The sequence below is a fragment of the Saccoglossus kowalevskii genome, chromosome 19 (genome assembly GCF_978046115.1).
Source record: "Saccoglossus kowalevskii chromosome 19, keSacKowa6.1, whole genome shotgun sequence".
NCBI lineage: Eukaryota > Metazoa > Hemichordata > Enteropneusta > Harrimaniidae > Saccoglossus > Saccoglossus kowalevskii.
Genome location: NC_140659.1, coordinates 24,114,428 through 24,137,634, shown reverse-complemented (window position 1 = coordinate 24,137,634; position 23,207 = coordinate 24,114,428). Strand labels below are relative to the sequence as shown.

General features: G+C 32.3%; 1 protein-coding gene and 1 long non-coding RNA gene across 4 annotated transcripts in view; both read left to right on the top strand.

Moving 5' to 3' along the window:
- LOC144362077 (uncharacterized) overlaps nucleotides 1–7,227 on the top strand; it is a 51,558-nt gene extending 44,331 nt beyond the window's left edge. The window contains exon 3 of the long non-coding RNA XR_013422540.2: nucleotides 7,008–7,227. This is a non-coding gene — a long non-coding RNA (uncharacterized LOC144362077). The remainder of the gene's footprint in view (nucleotides 1–7,007) is intronic.
- A 2,453-nt stretch (nucleotides 7,228–9,680) lies between these two features.
- The window catches only part of LOC100374303 (protocadherin-15-like), a 33,546-nt gene continuing 20,019 nt past the window's right edge, over nucleotides 9,681–23,207 (top strand). For all 3 annotated transcript variants that reach the window (XM_085494119.1, XM_085494118.1, XM_085494120.1), the window contains exons 1-14: nucleotides 9,681–9,820; nucleotides 11,505–11,558; nucleotides 12,102–12,206; nucleotides 12,578–12,676; nucleotides 13,923–14,033; nucleotides 16,784–16,936; nucleotides 17,037–17,133; nucleotides 17,511–17,623; nucleotides 18,004–18,210; nucleotides 18,916–19,050; nucleotides 19,463–19,627; nucleotides 20,855–21,060; nucleotides 22,084–22,216; nucleotides 22,593–22,675. In XM_085494119.1, the coding sequence (XP_085350245.1) occupies nucleotides 9,731–9,820; nucleotides 11,505–11,558; nucleotides 12,102–12,206; nucleotides 12,578–12,676; nucleotides 13,923–14,033; nucleotides 16,784–16,936; nucleotides 17,037–17,133; nucleotides 17,511–17,623; nucleotides 18,004–18,210; nucleotides 18,916–19,050; nucleotides 19,463–19,627; nucleotides 20,855–21,060; nucleotides 22,084–22,216; nucleotides 22,593–22,675 (1,751 nt within the window). In that variant the 5' untranslated portion in view covers nucleotides 9,681–9,730. The remainder of the gene's footprint in view (nucleotides 9,821–11,504; nucleotides 11,559–12,101; nucleotides 12,207–12,577; nucleotides 12,677–13,922; nucleotides 14,034–16,783; nucleotides 16,937–17,036; nucleotides 17,134–17,510; nucleotides 17,624–18,003; nucleotides 18,211–18,915; nucleotides 19,051–19,462; nucleotides 19,628–20,854; nucleotides 21,061–22,083; nucleotides 22,217–22,592; nucleotides 22,676–23,207) is intronic.

Sequence of the window (23,207 nt, the reverse complement as noted above, 5' to 3'; positions counted from 1 at the left end):
TTTACTTCTCATTGTTTGTTTAGATTTTTTTTAATACTTTCGAATGTAATCAATGTTCTATCAAGTAGATAACCATGCTAAGAGTTTCAAGATGATGATATTCGCATATACGTTACAGTTGAACACATTTTTAACTATATCCCTGGTATTTAAAAAAACGTAATACGTACCAGTGATTTAGATGTTCATATCAGCAATTTGCTGGTATTTTTTCCAAAATGTCCTAATTTTTTTTCAATCATTTCAGACAAAAGGTCTAACTGTTTTCTGGTAAATTTATTATTTTACACTCCAATGTATGGCAAATAATTAGAAACGTCTCATATTGCTATAGTTGCAATTTTGGTCAAAATGTTGTATGTTATTTTTGAGTCAACTGAGTTTTATGATACAATAGGGTATGCAAGCACAGAACCACAGAGCTGAGACGAACACTAAATTTTTTTCACAAACTTTAATATTGATATCTAGTGTTTCTAGAAATGCATGATTGTCATGTGATTTTGGAAGCATCTCGCAATTTGCTCGACTCAAGACTTATTCTTTCTGCTGGGATCACATATCAAGTACACCATCTTAATAATCCCTGCTAGAATGGTACATGTTCAGCAGACAGACACGTAACATTGTTTGCTTATACGATTACATGATGGAGAAGGGTCATCGCAAATGGGAAACAAAATGACTCCATTGTTCGCTTTACTTCACAACGTGTATATGTTGGTTAGTATCCAACTTTTTATTGTATATCATACATTATTCAATTATCCATGCATTATTTGGAAACCTTATTCTTCCAAGCCCCCCTTTCACACCAAATGGATCCCTGTGATGCTATCAAAATATTTCTCGTCAGTATATAACCCTCCTATTTGTTCTGTGCTGTCTGATATTTTTTGTTATGAAGAAAACAAGGTTACAGGTCAAATAAGTATTGAATAAATTAAAGTCAACCAACACATAATAAGATTCTAATAATAAACATTGCAGAAAGCAATAATGGACTTTGGAAAAATTGAAGGTATGATCATGCTACATCATTGCGGTAAAAATTAAATTGTAGCAATTTATATTTATTGTTATGTTAAAATGGAAGAGACAAATCGTTCCGGGAAAAACTGAGTTTATATTCAATTTGTACTGTAAACTGCTTTAAATTTTCCTCGTTAGGGAAAGCGTTAAATTTTGGGGCAGTGAAAATGTCACTGTGATCAGAAAGGCATATGGGGTCACAGTGACTTAGTTTCTCCAAACTGTATCAATTTGCCAGCATTCCTAGCAGTGAAAGTTAAATAGTTTGCATGATCGAGTTGCCTATAAATGCGAAAAATGGATTTAAAATTTGTTTACATTATTTCACAAATACTTTATATATATATATGATAATATTATGTTAATACAGCTGTATGGGCCAGAGCACTTATTCAAATTTTGTAACCCTGCCATCAAAGTAGGCAGACCATGAATAAAAAATGTCAAAACTGTATGTATGATGAATGAGATTTAGTAAGAAATGTTTAGCCATGTTGTTGATTTCAATGTTTTTTGAAATTGTTCAAATTGAAATTTACATCTGATCATATTTCTCATACTTTCACTATTACGGGTTCACTCCATCAGGATATCAAAAAATTGGGGTCATTACAAATGTTTTTCAAAACCAAAAGTCTGAAATGCCATAGAAAATGATCAAAATTGATCTTTTTGTACTGGTTTCTGTGGTGAGATTATTTCTTAATATCTCAAAATTTACTTTGTGTTACCGGGATGAAAATCCTAATGTAATTTGTTAAACATTTCAAAAAATTTACATAATTCATTGCATATACATGCTGAGTAACATGCTCAGTAGATCAAAATTTGAAGTCGGAACATACTACCTTAACCTAAATATATTGTACTTGTATGGCAGTGCAGATCATGATGACTGTTTCCATCCTCTGGGTTAAAGTAACACAGTCATCATAAATCACATGTGAACAATTAAGGACTAATTTTCATTCGTTGTATACATCACATGGAACCCAAACAGAAAACAATAGTTGTGATGACTGCGGTGCTTTTATATACTATGAGGTTATTACAGAGATACCGAAAAGTATTCACGACGTGCAGCAGAGGTCGATGCGACCATGTACTGTCTGATTGCATACTTTTTGGTATCCTCGTAATAACCTTATTATTATACATTTTTTCCTTCCAAGGATACATCCTGAGAATGCTGAAATACAAAAAGTTTAGAACAGATTGAGCAAACTTCTTTGTATGAGGTACGGTCAATCACTGGGGCTGCCATGTTAGTTTTTATTATTAGAGGATGCTTACGTGTGTAATCATTCCATATTTGGAATTTACTTTTCCTAATATGGTAGTATGAAAATACCCAGTGCAAATGCACGCTGTAACTTATGGCGTTATGGTGACAGATATATAATAATTAGTATTATTTCAAGAGTGACTAATTTAACAAATATCACTAGTCTTAGAAAATTGTAGTGGTTTGGTCTGATATTTCAAGCATAAGAGAAATATCACAAAAATTCACACAATGGCATTAATTGTCAATATTATAAAAAATGGTACAGCGACTGAGCATGCCCAGATTATAATGACAATTTCGATCCAGACTGCGTTACTTCACTGCGACTTTTCAGTAATTTGTTGAACCATAATAATTAAAGCCACTACGAAATTATTTCAATGCCAGTAACAAATGCGTCTGTCGCTATTTCTGTTGTTGTTCGAATTGAATGCTGCCGTGGATAATTGCATATTGCGTTAATTAACGTCAATTAAAACAAATTACGACTTTTATACAATTTTTTTTTTGGCAAGAGGTGATAACATTGAAACATGTATCAACATTTCAGATGATGACAGTTAAACCGTTTATTTAAATAATTTCCATTTATAACGTAGATGGTGTACTTTTTTTATGCATCAATAGAGGGTGCTGTTTTGACGCTACGTATAAGTCGACCACAGTAAATTTAAATTAAATACTTTTTTGGCAGACCAAGAAATAGTTAAAATAATTTATTAAAATTTAAAGAGAAAAATATAGTGACTTGTGCTCTGACCATTATTGAAATATAGTTTGTTTTAATTTACTCTTCTAGGTCACCGCGATGTCAAATCAGTCATGACCGTATAATAATGTAATCTCTTGGATTATAATATGAACTATATTAAATCATTATAAATTGGGCTCAAAACAATTTTATTTATGAAAAGCAATATTTGATTTTTTTATTGTTTTCAACATAATTATCAGAACTATCAGTACATGTAATTCTTATCTGAGAAATTATATCAATAATATTGTTATGAGCTCATTGAAAATGCTTTCATCAGACTAATTAAAATTGGCTTTAAATTTACTTAAATCTCTTCTCTAATGATATATAAATGTTATTTCCATCTTATATTGATATTGTATATCATAAGTTGTACCAGTTATTAAAAATTAATTTAATACCAAAATTTGCATATACCAGGATATTACATCATTTGATAAACACTGACACATTGGAAGCGCATATAGACCTAAAATGTCATTTATTTTGACTGCATTGTCTATTTCAGCTTGATAATTAAAGCCTGCGAAATTCAATTTGCAAGCCAAAAAATGTTGTCATAATTAGATGATGTAAATATGGCGAAGTTGTTCACATTTACTCTATTAGTAGCACAAACACTCACATTAATACAACTGTATTTATTCAAATCATGTGACCCTGCCCTCAAAGTAGGCAGACCATGAATTAAAAATGGCAAAACACTGATATTCAATGAATGAAGTATTAGTTGTGGAATGTACTTTTCAAACCCCAATGACAGGAAATTAAGGAGGTTCTGACTTAATTCAAAATTATTGGGACTTGCTATCAGAATAAAAAGTAAAAATTCTGAGATGCAAAAGTCAAAAAATGGTCACAATTTACATGTTTCCCTGCTTTCGATGATGAAATTATTTCTTACTATCACAAAATTTGCTTGGTGTCATGAAGTTAAAAAGTTGTATATTATTATACAAATCCAAATATTGCCAAAACTTTGAAAAAAAAAATTGACGTAATTTAGTTAGCTTCCAGGATGATACTTGGTTTTATATCATACACAATGGGTAGTTCTAATAGCACAACATAAGCACAACAAAGATGTTTACATATCATATTTACTCTATTAGTAACACATACACTTAAATAATATGTAAAATAACGGAGTATGGTAGTAAATCAAATTTTGACAAATCATTTGCTGAATTGAGGTTGAGATGTACTTTTAATGGAGCTAATAACATAAGCACAGGTACTTCTAATAGAGCAAATACGGTATCACTGGGGAAGACGTGTAGTGGCGTGAAGCTAGGCGATTAGGTGCCGTACACGAGTACTGGTTCGAGTCACGCACGCAGTACGTATTTACTATAATTTGACGTAGTATTTACCCTGCCGTTTATTCCGCGTTATTTGCTTACTTTACTTAAATCCTATGTCAACAGCAAATATGAGCTTAAATATGGTATCATAGTGTTACCTACTTTTCGTATAAAATATTTTTTTACTTTCAACAAAATTGAAAGAATTCTTTAGTAAATTTCAATTTCCATTTCTGCTGTAGATCAAGAAATCTACGATATAATGTCCTAATCAAATATTAATCAGATATAAAATGAAATATATTGATGATGGCAGTGGGACAGGATTCCTGTAAAAATCTATTTATAGAACCATTATGGAAACATGTACTACTTGAATGCCGATTCTTTTAATATTATTTGCAAAAGACCCCTAGTGAGAAAAATTACCAGTATGTCTATTTTGATGATTTGTCGCAAAATGATGATTATTTTAATTTGTGTGCTGTTCTAGTTTGAACTATTGTTATGCTTTATGGAATGAGATATTATTGGATATCACTGAAAATGAAACTTGCAAAAGGCATTTTTCACTTTTTCACATCTAGGCAATGAGGAATTGTTTTCGTTTGATCCATAATTTACAATGAATTCAGAAAATATATGCAACAAAATTTTAGCTTGAAAACATCATTTTTGTTAACCATTAGGGAGGCTATCTTTAATATAAATATATAGAACTCATAATCTAGTTTTGTGAATATAAACTTCAATTCTTGTAATCAATCTGTGCTTTGAGATGATATATCAATTCGCAAAGCTATATGTCATCATGTATCATGGAGATGCACTTTATTCATTCTGCAAATCGAAGGTAGGTTGCATGTGGGTGTGGTTCATGAATTATATGACTCATTATGAAAACTAAATGATCGTGCAAATACCACTCTCATGGCTGCACCACCAGAGTATTTAAAAAAAAATAGCTGTTTTAGGACTGTTATTTACGTGTATTTATTTGCATTGCTTTGAAATTGGTGTAGGATTTGATTCAGAAATTACGGCCATTTTGAATTAATAATTATGGAAGCCATTTTGAAAATGTGATGGAGCATGTATATTTTTGTAGCAGTGACAGTTGGATCTGTCTTGACAACTGTCAGTGGTAATATTTTTGTTGCCATGGAGATGGCAACAGATGGGGTGTAATATAATTTTGTACATGACATGAACAATATGGGGAAATTACTATGGTATTAATATATATTAAGTTACCGGTATAGTTAATCATGTCTGGGGTATAGTATTGATATATTTGCATTAAATTCCTAGTACTTTTGACAGATTAATTAATTTTTTAACAACAGAATGTAGCATTATAATAAATTTCAAGCAAAAAAGGTTACTATTAACTATCCTATGTTATGTTTAGAGTAAAAAAAATATTACAAAAAGATATTAAAGCTGGAGAACATTTCACAACTAATTTTTTCTGAAGATTTTTTAATTTGAGAATAATTAAACAAATTTTAAAACTAAACTTTCAATCCTGTTATTTCTTGTTCTAATCAATAGAGGGCGCATTTCAACTATTAGATCTACATACAGCATTATCATCATCACATTTTGTGGTTATTACTTTTCAAGTTTCAAATTATTTAATCCAGACTCAAAATTCTTGAACAAATTTTATAAACAAGAATCTATGAAATAATGATAACAATAAATATATCTATTTTTAGGTGTTTGCAAGGCACCGCCGATATATGTCATGTTAACTCAATTTTAGTGCCATAATTTGCTATTTGTTTGTATTTTCTATAATTTCTTTGTTAATTTAAGTTTTTATATGAATTAATATAAAAATGTAAATTATTAAAAGAAGGTGCATTGTGTAAAGTTACATAATTTAGAGGTGTAAGATTTGAAAATATTGAAAAACACCTTTGCCATGGTAACACTATAAGGCTAATGTACTTAAGTTGTACGATCACTATTAATATTAAATCAGCTGCGGAGCAGAACAATACAGTATTTTGTGACGTAATTGTTACAGTTGCGTAAGATCGTAAATAATGTGACGATTACTTAACATCGTAAATAATTTGATGGTTATTGATGTTTTAATTTCCGTTTAAAAAATACGTAAGCAACTGAAACAGGTGGTCATACTATATATATATATATATATATATATATATATATATATATATATTAGAATGCTTACATTTTCCAGTGACAAAACTGTAAAGTTAAAAACAAAATAAAAGCTTTGCATCTTGAAAATACAGTGTAGTGGCTTGCTTAATAATGAAATTTACTTCAAAAATTTAGATCCAAGGCTAGAAATATCACAAGATGGTGGCACCTATATAACTACTTTAACATCTTGATATTACCATCATATGCAATTTAATTATAAATGTATTTAAAAAATACATTGTTTTCCTTATTAACTTCACTTTCTCAATAAGCAGTTGCCTGTTCCTGTATTCTTTTGTGTCTTAGATTTTACGAAGCATTACTGTCCACCAATATCCTCTTAACAACACTTCCCCTTATCAATTACCCAGCATGCATCACCAACTGACCACCTAACTTTATCGTTTTTTGTTTCTTCCAAATATTTGTTCTTAATATTTAACAGCGAATGTACTCTTAGGTAAGAGTGATCAGAAAAAAACAAATTACAATTTATTATGTTTTATTTTTATTGAATATTTTTTTATATACTGCATGTGGTTTTATCATTATATTTAGAATTTTGTGGGATACCTGGGTATAATGATTGGGTGAATTATTGTTTAGCAAATTTAAGAAGTAGAAAATTGATTTCTCGTCATACTTAACATCAAAAGAAAAAAATAAATAAATTGGGAGCTTAGTGGGTTGGCTTTAGTATTAGTGTATTTTTATTTTTTTATGTTTTTTTTTTTTTTTTTATAATTGATGCACATCACTATATTCGTTTGTTTGTTTGTTTACAATTTATTATGACTTGATGACAGTGATGTAGAAGTGAGTTGGTAGACGATTTACGTCATATGTGATTTGTAAGAAATGGTCGGTATACAGGGCAAAAATGATTGCAACTGAAATCATTTATACTACTATAGAGTAGAAGTATCGTATTTGCTTTATTGGTATATTGCAGTTGACAGTACAGCATTCAATTGGCTAACAATGTGTTGATCTGATGATACTTGTAGAGGCTGGTGATCTTTAAAATTGACGCATTGTAAAAATATATCGCATTCATAACTGATACGGACCCTCCCTACTCCAAAAGTGAAAGTTTCTTAATGCAATATTTTGAATAATTTACAAACCTGTATCAGTTGACATTTTTATACACAATTGTGTAGATTTCCACTTTCATATGCTTTTTTTATTAATATTTTGCTTGCATGCAAAATGAAGTTAACTTATATCCTCTCCTCTTTAAATTGAACGACTTGCATTTTCCGTTCGTCAATTTTAAAGATCAGCGAACTCTTAACCAAAGACCATTTGTGGACAGCCACATTTAACTCAACTTTGGATAGAGCAAATACGATGTAATCACCCTGTACTACATTTCCATGTGCTACAGACTTCTCTGCATCACAGACTAGTGTGTGCATTTCTACACTTATATTTTACAATGATTATTATTATTTTGCCACCTGTGTGTTATTTATAATTTATTATAGCGGTAGCGTGGGTTTGGTGTACGCTGCTTTGGTTATTAGATATTCTGCTTGTATTTAGAGGTGTGCTAATTACAAATGACAATGTATTAATGTTTGAGTCGATCAACATATATAATTGTGCATGCATTCCCTGAGTATGACTGCCATGAATTATAGTCCTTTCCATGATGTCGCATTTGCAGAACTGGAATTGTGACAAACATAAATTTTAAATACAGTTAAAATTAACTACAAAACAACAAACATTTATTAATTTGAAAAGATGTGCAACGGAACCAGATACAAATACATTTATTGAGATTGAGTGTCGGAACAAGTTTATAATTTTCTTAGACACTTGTTCTTTTTTGCCCATTATGAGTGTACAAGCTGTTTTCATCATATATTGTTAATGCATCTATACCTTTAACACAAGTCAAACCCTCTAGCAACAAAGCGCTTCTTTGATATAAATTGCACGGTGACACAAAGGCCACCCAAAGCATCAGTATCGTTTTGATCTGTCTGTTGTGAGATTTTGCTAAACTCTAGATGTTGAATGGCTATATAGAGTTGATTTGAATTTGCTTTCATTCGTCATTTCAACATCACAGAAGTGCTCGGTCACTAGAAGGCATGACTTATAGAAATTTGCATATTCTGTTAATTAAATTTTCTCAATTCGTTTACATTTACAGAGTCGGATTGTTTTTCATATTCAGATAATTTTTTATCCGTCGATGAAGATACTTCAGTAGGTAAGAAATTTGCATATGATTTGAATATTAATCTGTGACATCACTGTCCTCAATTGTAATTGGATCACTGGTGAGAATTATATTTACATATTCATAAATGACCAATGACATCGCAATACTGTTGTGTAACACTCTCGCCACTGAAACTTAATTCTGCTACGGGACTCTGTAGTCTATGTAGTCTGTCGTAAGAAGCCTTGATTGCTATGATCTTGAAGGTATAAACAGAAGGAGTTACAACTGGTTTAAGACCAAAGGTTCCATGATCATTTCAGCCGTTTACTCAGTAATTATAACGTTTGCTTGTTAATCTAGCAGCAAACAACAAAATTATCTACATATAAGACAAATTAACATATTACAAACGTACTTCGGGAAACCGCCGGGTCAAGGGTAGTTGTTTAAAATGGTGTCGCTGGAAAGTTGTGTACGAGTTCGCGAAGTCAATGATTGTTTCAATTCAGCTGATGTAAATGAAATTGAAGAAGTCATGATTGAAGAGGATATATGGAACCCAATAAAACTGCCATCTCAAAACTGCGATGCCTGGATAATAGCGAAAGATGTACCCGGAAGTCATGCCACAAAAAACAAAAACAAAGTTTCCGTCGTCTACTGCATGCACTGAGTACTTCGGAGGAACATAGTTTTAACACCATTGCAAACATCGTAAAGTAGGCTTCAATTCAAACTAAAATCCATATTTGGTTCAACCATGCGCGAAAACAGCAGTGAAACTTTAAGTACACCAATCTGACACTTTTCTAGTTTAATGAATAATTTAGTGTTTTTGAAGATGATAGATATTGCACATAAGTCTGTATGATAAATGTCATATACATAATGTACTAATTTCTTTTGTTTCAGGAGAAACAATAGCTTATTTAAATTCCGAAGGGACTGCTGGCGGTTCCAACTCAACAATATTACATTTAGGTACAATGGATGGTTCAGATGTTCCATGTACTGAGTATGTAGTTTTAGATGAAGAGATGCAGGCAATTAACTTAACAAAAGCATTGGATAGAGATGTGAGTATTTTTATTTAACCCCAGTAGTTAATAGGCAGGGGGGGGGGGTGCGCAAAATTTGGTGAAAAAGTCATCAGAAATCCTTGTTGTAAAAGGGGAGCAAAATTTGCCCTTGAAACAGACTACTGTAAAATACTTTATTTTCGCTGGGAATTAATTTTCACTGTAGGGATGAGTCAGTGAAAATAAAATTCACCGAATATACCTTTTTTCCTATATTTCACATTCCACTAATTAACAATCAGTGAAAATAAATTCCATACAAAACACATAAAAAGTCTTTTCAGCGAGAATTAATTCCAGCTAAAATAAAGTATTTTACAGTAGGTCCCACACTTTTGACAAAATGAATGTGAGTGAATTCTTTAAAATGTGGGAAAACAAAAAAGTTCTGAATATATGTGTCTGTGAAAACATTCCTCTTTATTTTTCAAATGGCCAACCCTTAATCTGTTTCAGGAAACAATTTGGCTCACCATTTACTGCATGCTTATGTTTATCTCATTTGGTGAATAAAGTTACTGAGTTTCAATATTTTGCTCAACACTTATGCAAACACCCGGGCTACTAGGTATATATCGTTGGAATCCATACATGTTTTAGTTTATGTAGTTTTCAGCCAATCGCATGTTTTACTGCTCAAATTTGTTATTGTTGCAATCTGTCACCTTTTCTGGTTGTGCCACCATCTTGTTATCCCTTGGTGTTCGGAATAAAATGGTTAACTAATGCTCGTGACTGAGTGATTTGCCTGAGTCAACCGTAGATGTTCCTAAATAGATTGTGGCTATCCCCACAGTATATTTGTTGGTCTCGAAAGAAAAGAAGGCTGCTATATGTTCAGGAATATGCAGATTTATTGTAGGTTTATTTTACTGATAAAGCACCACTAAGTTTCAATTTGTGTTAATATCTTGATATCAATTACAAGACATCTCTGAAGGGCTACAGTTAAGGATATCTAGTAAACTTTTAACCAGCTTTTAGAAAAAGTGCTCACGATTTTAGTAATGAAAGTGTCTACTTTTAGTCATTGTTTGAATGAAGTCTGTAAACGGGGGCTATTAGTTTTGTATCTGTGTGTGTGTCTGTCTACACCTGTATCTCAGGCATACCTGGTTTGATCACGTATAAACTTCACACATAAATGATACATATGCAGGTAAATGTGTTTCATCAATTAGTTTTAAGATGGCTGAATGACAGCTATTTTACATACAAAAAATATTTAATATCAAGCATTATTCTCATTCTGAAACCAGATCTTGGTCGTGCATGGATGGATTTTTTTCAAACTGTGAACATACGTTGAACATAATGAGACTTTGTTATACATCACTTCATTTTGCAGATCAGATTTCAAAATGGTTGAATGGTAGTCATTTTGTTTTAACAAATGCTTTTCCAGAGACATATTTATTACTAGTATGGGACATATATACTATTTCACTCTGATATGATTTTACACTGAAAAGTGAACTGGATTGTATCATATCATGACTTGTCTTTCATAGAATAGATACTGGGCGTGCTCATCTATTAATGTAATTGAAACCATTCATTGTTAAAGAAGGTGATTGGTTTCTGCAAGTCACATGCAATCTTCTGCTGCATGTGATAAGTTAAAAAAATATGGCATCTATCAGTATTTGACAAATTTAAAATCTTTTGCGTTTTTTTATAGGAGCCAGTTGGAATAAAATCCATTTCATGTAAACTTACTTGCACAGATCGAATCGTGAGTACTATATTTATTGTATGCTAGTTGAAATTCAGAATAAAATTGACATGTATTTTACTAGCTGACGGAAAAAACTTACAGGATAAGAATATGCAACTTTCATAACTATATATGAAGAAGATTTCATGAGAAGCGTACTTGTGTGATTTGTGAACGTTTGTAAGTGATCCCATTCTGTGTGTTTTAATCGAACATAGTTCTAATCAACACAGAATGCAGTGCTGGGAATTTTTTTTTTATCGTGAACATAAATGAGCCAGATTATTGCTGCATTCAAAAAAGAAAATTGCATGTATTACAGGCTTTGCAATACTACCAAAAACAGTCTGAATTAAAAACTAATCTGAGATCTTCATTTCATACAAAATGCTTCCATACACACATTTTATTAATTCTTGTACATGTAGTACCGGTAACAACAAAAAATTGAACCATATGAAATTCTGTTTGAGTTTAAATTATTTGTGACTGTCAAAATTGCACTCAATCACATCATAACAATTATGGTAATTAATCAGTTTACTTGTTATTAATTTATAGCTTGGTTTTCAAGTGGATTATATTATTAATTTTCATGTTGAGGACGTCAATGATAACTATCCTTATTTTGTGGGTGAGCTACCATATCATACAGCAGTTAGCGAGGTAAGAACATCCATTTATTAAATCAAACGCTTAAGATGCAAAAACTGTGGTTGTTTCATGAAAATTAAGATGGGCAATCTAAATGTTTGTTTCCATGGAAATTATGATGGTTTGTCCCAATGCTTGTTTTTATGGTAATTAAGACAGGAACTCTATTCTTGTTTCCATGGAAACTGAGCATGGCATCTCCGTATTTGTTGTGTACATTTCCTAGCTGGTTGTTGCACACAGTAAAAAGCTTGCGTGCACAATTTAATCACATGGTCCTTATAGAACTTGAAAACATGATCTATATTGCTTTTATACACTTACGGTATATACAACTATACATGTTGCAGGGCCTGATTTTCTAATGTTTATTTTATTTACAGCTGGAAGACGTTGGGACAATCATCTTCAGAGTTTCAGCAGAGGATCCAGATAGTGGTGGAGCTGTCAGTTATTATATCAGACCAAATCCTGATGACCCGGTAATAGATTCCAACCTCATTCTATTTTGAACTTGTTTAAAGTTTAGAACTATCATCATCATTCAAAAAATAAAACCTGTATGATTTGTGGAATACTTATTTTAAACCCATAACTGAAAACCTGTTAAATTATTACTAATTGATTCAAAATTATTAAAGAAAAATTATTTGACAATTATAAAGTCCTTTCATGACTTAAATGTATGTCGCAAGATGCAGCGAGAACTCTAAATATTACCAATGAATATGACTTCTAAATATTTTCCCTGACCAATCAGAGACCGATACCAGAGGCTGCCTATCAGTTTAGGGCGCCAACTTTATTACTGTGCTGTTGCCATCTTGTTTTGTAGTTTGCCATGAGCTCAAGTTTGTAGTTTCTTCTATTGTCCCAAACTTTATCCCGTTGAGAATAAACGGTGTTCGATGAGTTTATAAACTATGAGACGTTGCGTTATCCGTAAGTCTACAAATTGAACCTGCTCGGTGACACCTGATAATACAGCCCAGTCGTTAAGCCACAGTATGCTTACAAGGATATATCAAAACACCAGATAATAATGTTTAAAGCGCTACCATGGTTATACCGCATCATGTTCGATTTGAGTCCATGTGATGTGTGTTATATATTGTTTGTATGTAGTGCTTTAACTATTCCCTCTGTGCAACAAATTTAGTCAAACTACATGCCATACATGGAAGTATCTAATTTTAACTTTTTGAGCACCAATGTCAACTTTCTTCACCTTTCTAAAATAAAACCATTTTTCAAATGTTTTGGGCAATACCTGTGCTCAATAGTAAATTACGTTCATTTGCTCCGAAAATAACGATTAAACTATGTAAAAGTACAAACAAAACTATTGCTGGCAACAAAAAAAATATGGCATTCAAAGAGTGATGATGGTTAAGATGCAGAAAACCTGAATGATTTGAATTTAATTATTGGATGCAAATTTTATGACATTCCTTTGTTATATTTTTGTTTTCAATCCAGAATCATTCCGAAATTTAACCTTAGACCCCAAATTTTGAGCTAAAGTAGTGAAAATTTTAAAATCCATGTTTCCATGGCAACTGTCCTCTCATTACCTACATGTAGTTGGTACAGTTGGTGAATTATTGTGATAATGATCATCTGATTTGGATAAGGAAAGTAGGAAAAATAAAATATATAAAAAAAAAGCTGAAAACTGGAAACTTCAAAGATTCCCCTCAATATAGATATTTTTGTTTTTTATTTCAGGAGTCAAATGAATCATTTAGTATTAGTCTGCCCTCTATTGGAGACATAAAACTAACCAAGACGCTAGACTACGAGTCAAAAAAAGAATGGAGAATTCTCGTTGAGGCAAAGGTATGTAACATCTTTATATAAAAACATAGATCTTGCAAATCTGTTTTGTTCTATACATCATACGTCACATCTAGATTTGATGAGAAAGCTGGCGAGATGTAACTTATGAATACTAAGAATCGATTGATTACTGTGTATATAAAATAAAAACAAATGAAACAAAATATATATGTAGGGGCGCTATCACTTTTCAGTAATAAATGTTGTAGTCTCTAGTATTTTTAGTCCCCGTTCGGACGTAGTCCGAAAACGGGGACTTATGGTTTGCCCTGTGTGCGTCCGTGCGTCCGTGATCACCTGTATCTCGAACATGCATGGACCGATTAAGTTCAAACTTCACTTATACATCACACATTATATGGGACATATGCACATGCATTTTTTTCATGATCCGATTAACGATAGCTGAATAGCGGCCATTTTAAGGCCGAAAATGCATCAAAATTGCACATTTTCATCATTCCGGACCCGGATCTCAGTTATGCATAGACGGATTTTGTTCAAATTTTGTACATACATTAAACATAATAGGACTTTGATGCACATTTTTTTTTTCCGGATCAAGTTCGAAATGGCCGACTGGCGGCCATTTTGTTTTAAAGAATTCAGTTCTGGATCCGTATCAGAGAATGTCTGGATTGATCAAGTTCAAACTTCACACACACATGGTACATCATATCACAAATAGATATGTGCATTTGTTTCATGATCCGCTTAACAACAGCTGAATGATGGCCATTTTAAGGCCGAAAATGCATCAAAATCACGTATTTTCACAATTCCAGAACCGTATCTCAGTCATGCGTGGATGGATTTTGTTCAGATTTACTACAATGTGTTGTACATATGCAGGTGCATTTCAGATTAGACCACTGAAAGTGGTCTGAGATTTCGGTCATGATCTGCTTTGAATATATATGTCACTCAAATATGAACGGAACGGGGACGTGTCATTGACAATGACTTGTTTAGTATTTAGTATTCAGAATCTAATTCTATTCAAGCTTTCTACAAGTTAGAACATGGATCTTATGAGGCACTATTGAAATGCAAATAATCATTTTAAATTCAAAATCATGAATTTCAATAATATGAATAATAAAAACAAAAGAATATTTATATATACCTGTAGAGGGTACTATCACAGGTTGATATTTTCCCCCTATCATGATTATTGCTGGCTATAGGTTGGGTTCTATATAAGTTTGTATATAGATTTGATAGCATTACTGTGGTGTAGAAAATCCTTGAACTAATTACAGAAAACATTCTATTTCACACAAAACAGAAATAACTCCAATTTAGAATTAGTCCCCGTTCGGACATAGTTCGAAAACAGGGACTTATGTTTTGACCTCCAAACATACAAACTTCACACATTCATTATACATGATATTATACATATGCACGTCAATTTGTTTCACGATCTGATTCAAGATGGCTAAATGGCGGCCATTTTTGTGCTAAAAATCATCAAAATCAAGCATCTCTCTGCTGTTTACAAATGGATTTTGTTCAAACTTGGTTATACATTAGACATTATAGGACCTTGATGCACATTATTTTGTTTCACGATCTGATTCAAGATGGCCGAATGGCGGCCATTTTTGTGCTAAAAAATCCTAAAAATCAACCATTTCTCGGTTATTTACGGATGGATTTTGTTCAAACTTGTTATATACATTAGACATTATGGGACCTTGATGCAAATAATTTTGTTTTTCAGATGAGATTCAAAATGGCCAACTGGCGGGCATTTTGTATTAATGAATGTGGTTCTCGTGCCATATCTCTGACTTGCTTTCACTGAATATGTTCACATTTTAAATATTCATTATACATCATGTCATAGATAGACAGATATATTGGTTTGACGATCCTATTCAAAATGGCCAAATGGTGGCCATTTTTGTGCTAAAAAATCATCAAATATCAAGCATTTCTGGCATTTATAGATGGATTTCGTTCAAACTTGGTACATATATTAGACATTACAGATTCCTGATGCACATTATTTATTTTTCAGATCGGATTAAAAAGGGCTGTCTGGCGGCCATTTTGTTTTAATGAATGGGCTTCTAGACCCATATCTTCGACTTGTTTTGACTGATTATATTCAAATTTTAAATATTAATTATACATCATGTCATAGATAAACAGATATATTGGTTTGAGGATCCTATTCAAAATGGCCGAATGGTGGTCATTTTTGTGCTAAAAAATCATCAAATATCAAGCATTTCTGGCATTTATGAATTGATTTCGTTCAAACTTGGTACATGCATTAGACATTACGGGTTCCTGATGCACGTCATTTTATTTTTCAGATTGGATTCAAAATGGCTGACTGGCGGCCATTTTGTTTTAATGATTGGGCTTCTAGAGCCATATCTCTTAAATGCTTTGACTGATTATATTCAAATGTTATATATTCGTTATACATCATGTTATATATATATACATGTATTCAAAATGGCTGATTTTGAATGCTGTTCCAGAGCAATATCATTTCAATGTTAAAAAATCATATTTCTGACATGGTTATATTCCAGCTATATTACTATAAACAAAACTGTATGTCTTAAATTTGATAACTAATGGGGACTGTGCCATGCATGGCTTGTTTTTTATTATTTTGTGATGTTGATTGTTTTAAATATTTCATGATAATTTAAAAAAAAATCAAATCAATAATTAGTAAAATAGCCTAACTAATGGTGTATTTATCTATGTTGTGCTTTCTTTTGAAGGACCGTGATCAAGTGGATCCAAAGAGTACAACCACTATATTAACAGTGACAGTACAAGATGGAGATGATCAGGGACCCCAGTTTCTACCTTGTATTAGAGTTGACAATGTGTGTGCGATGCAAACTTACACAACTCATATACAAGAAAAACAGGTAAAGCAACGTACTGAGACAAATCAAAACAATAAAAACAAAATCAACTATTTGTAAAAACTCTAGAGGGTGCTATTACATAACTATTATTTCCTTTCAGAATATCACAGGGTTTTTTGAGTTCAGTCCTGGTCCCATCTTTGCCATTGATCAAGACGTAAACATTTCAACAGAAATTATCTACTCATTTTTACAAGGTAAAGTATAATGTGTAATAATTTTCCGGTAATTTATATAAGGAATTGCGAATTCCAAATATGGAATGATTACGCACATAAGCGTCCTCTAATAATGAAAACAAACATGGCTGCCACCAGGGTTTGACCGGATTCCACACAAAGAAGTTCGCTGTTGTAAACATTTTGGCATTACCATGATGTATCCTTGGAAGGAAAAGATGTATAATAATAAGGTTATTATGAGGATACCTCAGAGTATTCACTCAAACAGTACACTATCGCATCGACCTCCACTGCGCGTCGGTCGATACTCCCGCTGTTTTCATGCATACTTTGAGGTATCCTCGAAATAACTTCATATTATATTTAAACTGAATATGTTTGTTTTGTTTTAGGTTCTCCTCCAGAATATATAGACTATTTCGAAATTCATCCACATACTGGAAATATTACACTAAAAACACCAGTAGATAGAGGGCTCTTCCAATTCTTCAGCCTAACAATTAAGGTAAGTCACCATTATTTTTTCTGTTATTTTTTCTACATTGCTCATACACACTGTTAAAAAATTGGGTAAACTTTAGTTAATGATTTCAGTTCAGGACTATTTTTAATAGATGTTCGATGATGATAGTAACACGAACAATTAAAACTTATTTTTGATGAACACAGTAACATGACTATTTCTTGTGAGAAATCATGAGTAGAAACAAAAATAACCAATGCTGTGATGAAATTGTGTAAAATTAACAATGAAAAGTAAGCAGGATTTCAAAATTTTCATGTAAATACTTTAATGTATATTTTCATGACCTGATATCAAGTATAAAACAACTTTTAATTTTAAAATGGCTGATTCACAAATGTCATCAAATCTTGTTTTCACAGGCACAGGAAGGTACCAACACGGCAAGATATCAAACTGCTAATGTTGACATTTACATTGATGATGTGAACGATAACAAACCGGTATTCTTAGAAACAAGCTATAGTGGTTTTGTTAAAGAAAATTCTGCTGTTAGCACGACGGTGGTTACCACAGCAACTGGGACATCACCTTTGCAGATTATAGCTGTGGATCTGGATATAGATGAGGTGAGAGGTCAAATTAAAATATTCTTCTTATTTTTTTTTTGACATTACTAAGATTTTCTTTCAAGGTGACATTTAAGATCCAGGTCATTTCTTATTTTAGTTGATTTATACAAAATGCAGAAGAAAAAATATGTTTTTTGGAGTCAAAGTTGTAGCACCACTAAATACTCAGTAACATTGTGGGCATAATTTTTTTTTTCAATTTTGACCAAGAATTCCAAACTATTTTAAAAATATAACTTTGCTCCAAGACAAAAATATATTTGCGCAAAAAATATTTGTGGAAAGTTGCATTTCAAACAGCTGAATTAAATCTGAACTTCTTGCTTGCATTTTTTGCTGCTTTATAAACTTAGTGCTGAACCATGAACTTTATTTATTCCATTTTTTTTCCATCTTTCCATAATGATTATCACGCTTCATCTTCATCTGTTTCTATGGCTACCATCCTCTCCATCTCCACATTATCATCTTCAATCGTGACATTTTCTGCACCACTACCACCATCAGGAGGAGGTTTGTTGAACTTGTAGATATTTTTTTGTAGTTTCAGCAATTTTTTTTTTCAAAGCACATGATTTCGTGATTATTATTTATTTAAAAACCAGAAAAATTTGACACTTTTCAGAATATTATGATAAGACTACAAGATCTGTGGATTCATTTGAACTTATATAATTTTATGTTTTTTTTCCTTTTTACCAGGGTGTTAGTCCGCAATTAGAGTACAAATTCATAGGTGCTGATGGGTGGTTCAGTCCAAGTAAAATTGGTGATACTTTATATGTGGTGGTCAGTGGTGAACTGGACAGAGAAATGAACACCAGTTTCTCTTTCTGGGTGAGTACAAAGTTGATAGAAATATGAAATACCATATCAAGGATGTATAAGTTAAGGGTTTACAGTTGGGTGATTCTTGATGAGATCTCAATATGAAGTTTCACAAATTGCAAGACATTCTCAAAATTATACATTTCTAGAACTCTATAGTGTTCCACTTAGGCTTTTTCAGTTAGTGTTCTTCATAAAGTATTCATTATGCACATTTTGTTTTTTTCTCTCATTTTGTGTTCTGTGATCGGACAAAACAATTTCAATTGCCCTGTGGATGGAATATGTGCAGAATGGAATATTCAGTCCCATGTCAACGAACATAGATAATTGTTTGTAATGCTCTGTACCACTTTTGTGTATATATCCAAAACGATTGTCTGAAACTGAGCATCATTTTATAATCGATCACAATCTTCAGGTTGTTGCTATGGAAACCACCACAGAGGAGACGATGGAGAGTGATCCAGTTGCAATTACCGTGACATTATTAGATGAAAATGATAACTATCCCGTATTTGCCGGCGGAAATAATTACAGAGTAATGGTGAAAGAAGACGCCATAGTTGGTTCAGTGATACTAAGTGTAAGTATCAGACTAAATAATAGAACGCCAATTATTATTACTTATATGCTAGCCATGTTCTAATGTTTATTATAGCCTTCGGAGAACTGTGAGTAAATTTCGGCTTAGTGATCACAATTTAGAAATTGAAAGAGGCAGACAACAAGGACCAAAAAATTCCTGCGGAAGAGCGATTTTGTGAAAAATGTCATACAAATTCAGTTGAGGACGAACAACATTTTATCCTAGATTGTGAATTTTTCGATAAAGAAAGAGGGGAACTGTGCTTCATACCCCTAGCAATGTTTCTAAATAAAGTAAAACAGAAATCAGGTATATGAAAACTATCATCTCTACAGTAGGAGAATCCTGTAATTAACATTCAAATTTTTCCTATTAAGCTTTTAGCATCTCTTAATTTTATTTTTATCTTATCATAGTTTATTTAGCTGATGTATTTTTATGATGTATTTTATTATTTTATTTTATTTTATTTACCATACTGCACCCTCTAATGTCATAGTAGTGTAATAAAGTTATTATGATTATTGAATATTGCACAAAAAAATCATGTACATCGATATTATATTAAAATTATTCATTACCAAAATATGGTTTTGTCATTTAAAATTTATTTTTAAATATTCCATGATTTGTCTTAACTTCAGGGAAACAGTTTATTGTAAAATATTCACATTGTGAGCACAGTCCAAGAAATTAGAACAAAAACCCATTAAACCTGATAGTAAACTCATATTAGTAAATACTTTGGATGCCAAGGTAAACTTTTGTCACAAAATAAAAGTACATAATGGATTAACGTAATGGAAAAGAATGTCTATTTAGTCTAAAATTAACAAAAGAATCATAGAAAAATGTGCAGAATGTTGAACCATAATAATAATATTCAATAGCTTTATTTCACTTATAATACTAGCAGGGGTTTTTCTCGAAAAAAAACTGCAAGAGGGGGCACTGCAATTCAGCGGCGCCACCAAGTGGGGGAGATAGGGTACTCCCTACCAGGGTGTGGAATTTTTAATAATTCTAAGTTAAAATAGAGCATTCTATGGCTTCCTTGGGGCCAAAAGACTGTGGCCACATGTGATCCCTGGTCAATCAGAATTTTATGGTTGCCAGAGGATCTGCTCCCCAGGGTAAAGGAGCGCATGGCTATGGCATGAGGGCGCTGGATTGTAAACTAACAATAATCTTATTTACCAATGCACATTTTGATATTTTCTACAGCTGACGGCGAGTGATGAAGACCTGGGAGACAATGGTATAATTGATTTCAGCATTACACATATTGCCAATGGCGCGAGTGATTTGTTTAATATCAACCAAACCAACGCCACTGCTGTTATTACACTAGCAAAGTCAGAACTGGAAGCCAGGAAAGAATACACCATAACAGTAATGGCAAAAGATAGGGGTCCAGAAAACAATCAAAAGTAAATATTTAAATATATATATACCGAGGTATATAGTAAGGGTGGATGAAAACGGGTATGCAGCTTTCATAATACTGGAAACTTGTGTATGGCCATCACATAATGATCCATTGATTTGCATGTAGATTAAATATAAAATAAAAGTATTGGATAATATACTAGTTGGGAATTACATCTACTGTCATACTAAGTCTTCAAAACCTATTATTTTAAATTTTTTTTTTTTAGTACAAAATTGTCATCGTCTGTTTGTGAAGTGTTGTGTTTATTTATGTTGAGTGTGTGATTTCAATGAGGGCATTATCACTATTACCAAAATTATATGCCCTCTTGTTTTATCCACCTTTACCATCCAATTTATATTCTTTGTATGTTATGTTATGGTATGTGGTGGAATCTTTCAAATAGAAGATTTTCTATTCACTTTGAGATCTCACATAATGCTTGAAAGGCTACGCATTTCATAGCAAACCAAATACAATTTTTTTGTATCGAGCTATAACCGTTAGTTGATGTTTGCAAGATGTTTTGATTCTCCTGTTGTTCCTGACACCTTGTAATATTCAATGGTTTTTGTTTTCATTACTTGAAGCCTAAATTAAAGTTCAACCTTGTTCCAAAAAGAAAAATATGAGGTGGACAAAACTAACTATAGCACAATTCTGTGATCTGACAAAATTCTTGAAGCCAATAAACTTACTAAAATCAGCTAAATAATTATCGGTAGGTGATTGAATTTTTAGAGTAGGTGAAATTTTACAGTAGAACAGAAGAACAGGACACAATGTTGGGAACGCTATTTAAGGCCAAACAAGTAAGCTGAATGCTGAAATGAGATCTTGGGCATTGACGTCTAAGATGCTTGACAAATTGTTCAATGCAATGGTTTCATGCATTGCTATGGTAACAACATCATCAAAAAAATATGGTAGAATTGTTAATATGCAATTTACAGTGTGATTACAATGCTTGTGTAATATTCAAAAAAAGCACTTTCAGATTTGTCAATGTTTCTATTTTCAGATCCACGCTTGCATTCGTCACTGTGGATGTTATACCAAGTCTGAATGCCAGGAAGCCTGTGTTTACAGAGAATCCATTCCATGCATCTGTTAGTGAGAGTGCTCTCCCAGGAAATGTCTTTGAAACCGTTACAGTAAGTCCCTATCTTTCAATTCAGATCCTATTATACTTACATGCTTTATTTTCCCGATCAAGAAAGGCTGATATTTACAGTTGTATGATAAATAATACAGAATATTACTGTGCTATTGAAAAGATACCAATTATCTACTGGATTTTGTCACAAACTGGCCTATGTAATATCACAAATTTAACAGTAGTAACAGTTTGGTGTTTGTGTTCTAGTACAAGGGATACCTTTGATCACCTAACACTGCAAATGATTTGGTGTGTTACTCTGAATATAACTCTGATAATAATGTGTATACCCACGCTCTGAATGGTGTAAAAGGTATTAGGAGAGTCCAGAGTTAATTGAGTTTCTATTATTTGTTTCTTAATTTATCCAGGCAACAGATGCCGACGGTGATACGCTGCATTATAATATCACTGGAGGTGACCCAGACAATGAGTTTTCAATCAATGAATTCAGGTGAATATGCATAATTTTGAGATGTTCCCTTAAAGCGACAATAGCTGTGATTTTGAAAGTTTTTGGGTGGTTTGAATATATCCACATTAAAATGACCAAAGTGACCACACATATAGCTTAATAATTAACATCACATAAAATGCAATGTGAAAACTAAGGGTCGAGTAGTCACCATTTTGTTGAAATCAGTCACATGGTGATGACTGAAGAAAATTATGTCACACAGTATTATGGGATATAACACATTAAAATCACCATTGAGAGGCTACATTAGCCTTACAAAATGGCAACGTAATCAACATTTTGTCCAGGGTTGAGGTTTGCTTTACAAAAATGGATTTCAATAAATGGCCCCTTCAAGAGACTTGTTACAGATATTGCTATTTTAAATTTGCGTTCAGTTTGTAAATTAATAGTGCCCTCTATGGGTGAAAAAGTGTTATCTTTTGTTTTCAGTCTGCACCATTACTGACTGCAAAGAAAATACTGTAAAGATGCATGATGTCATTCTAATGTTAAATTCTAGTGCATT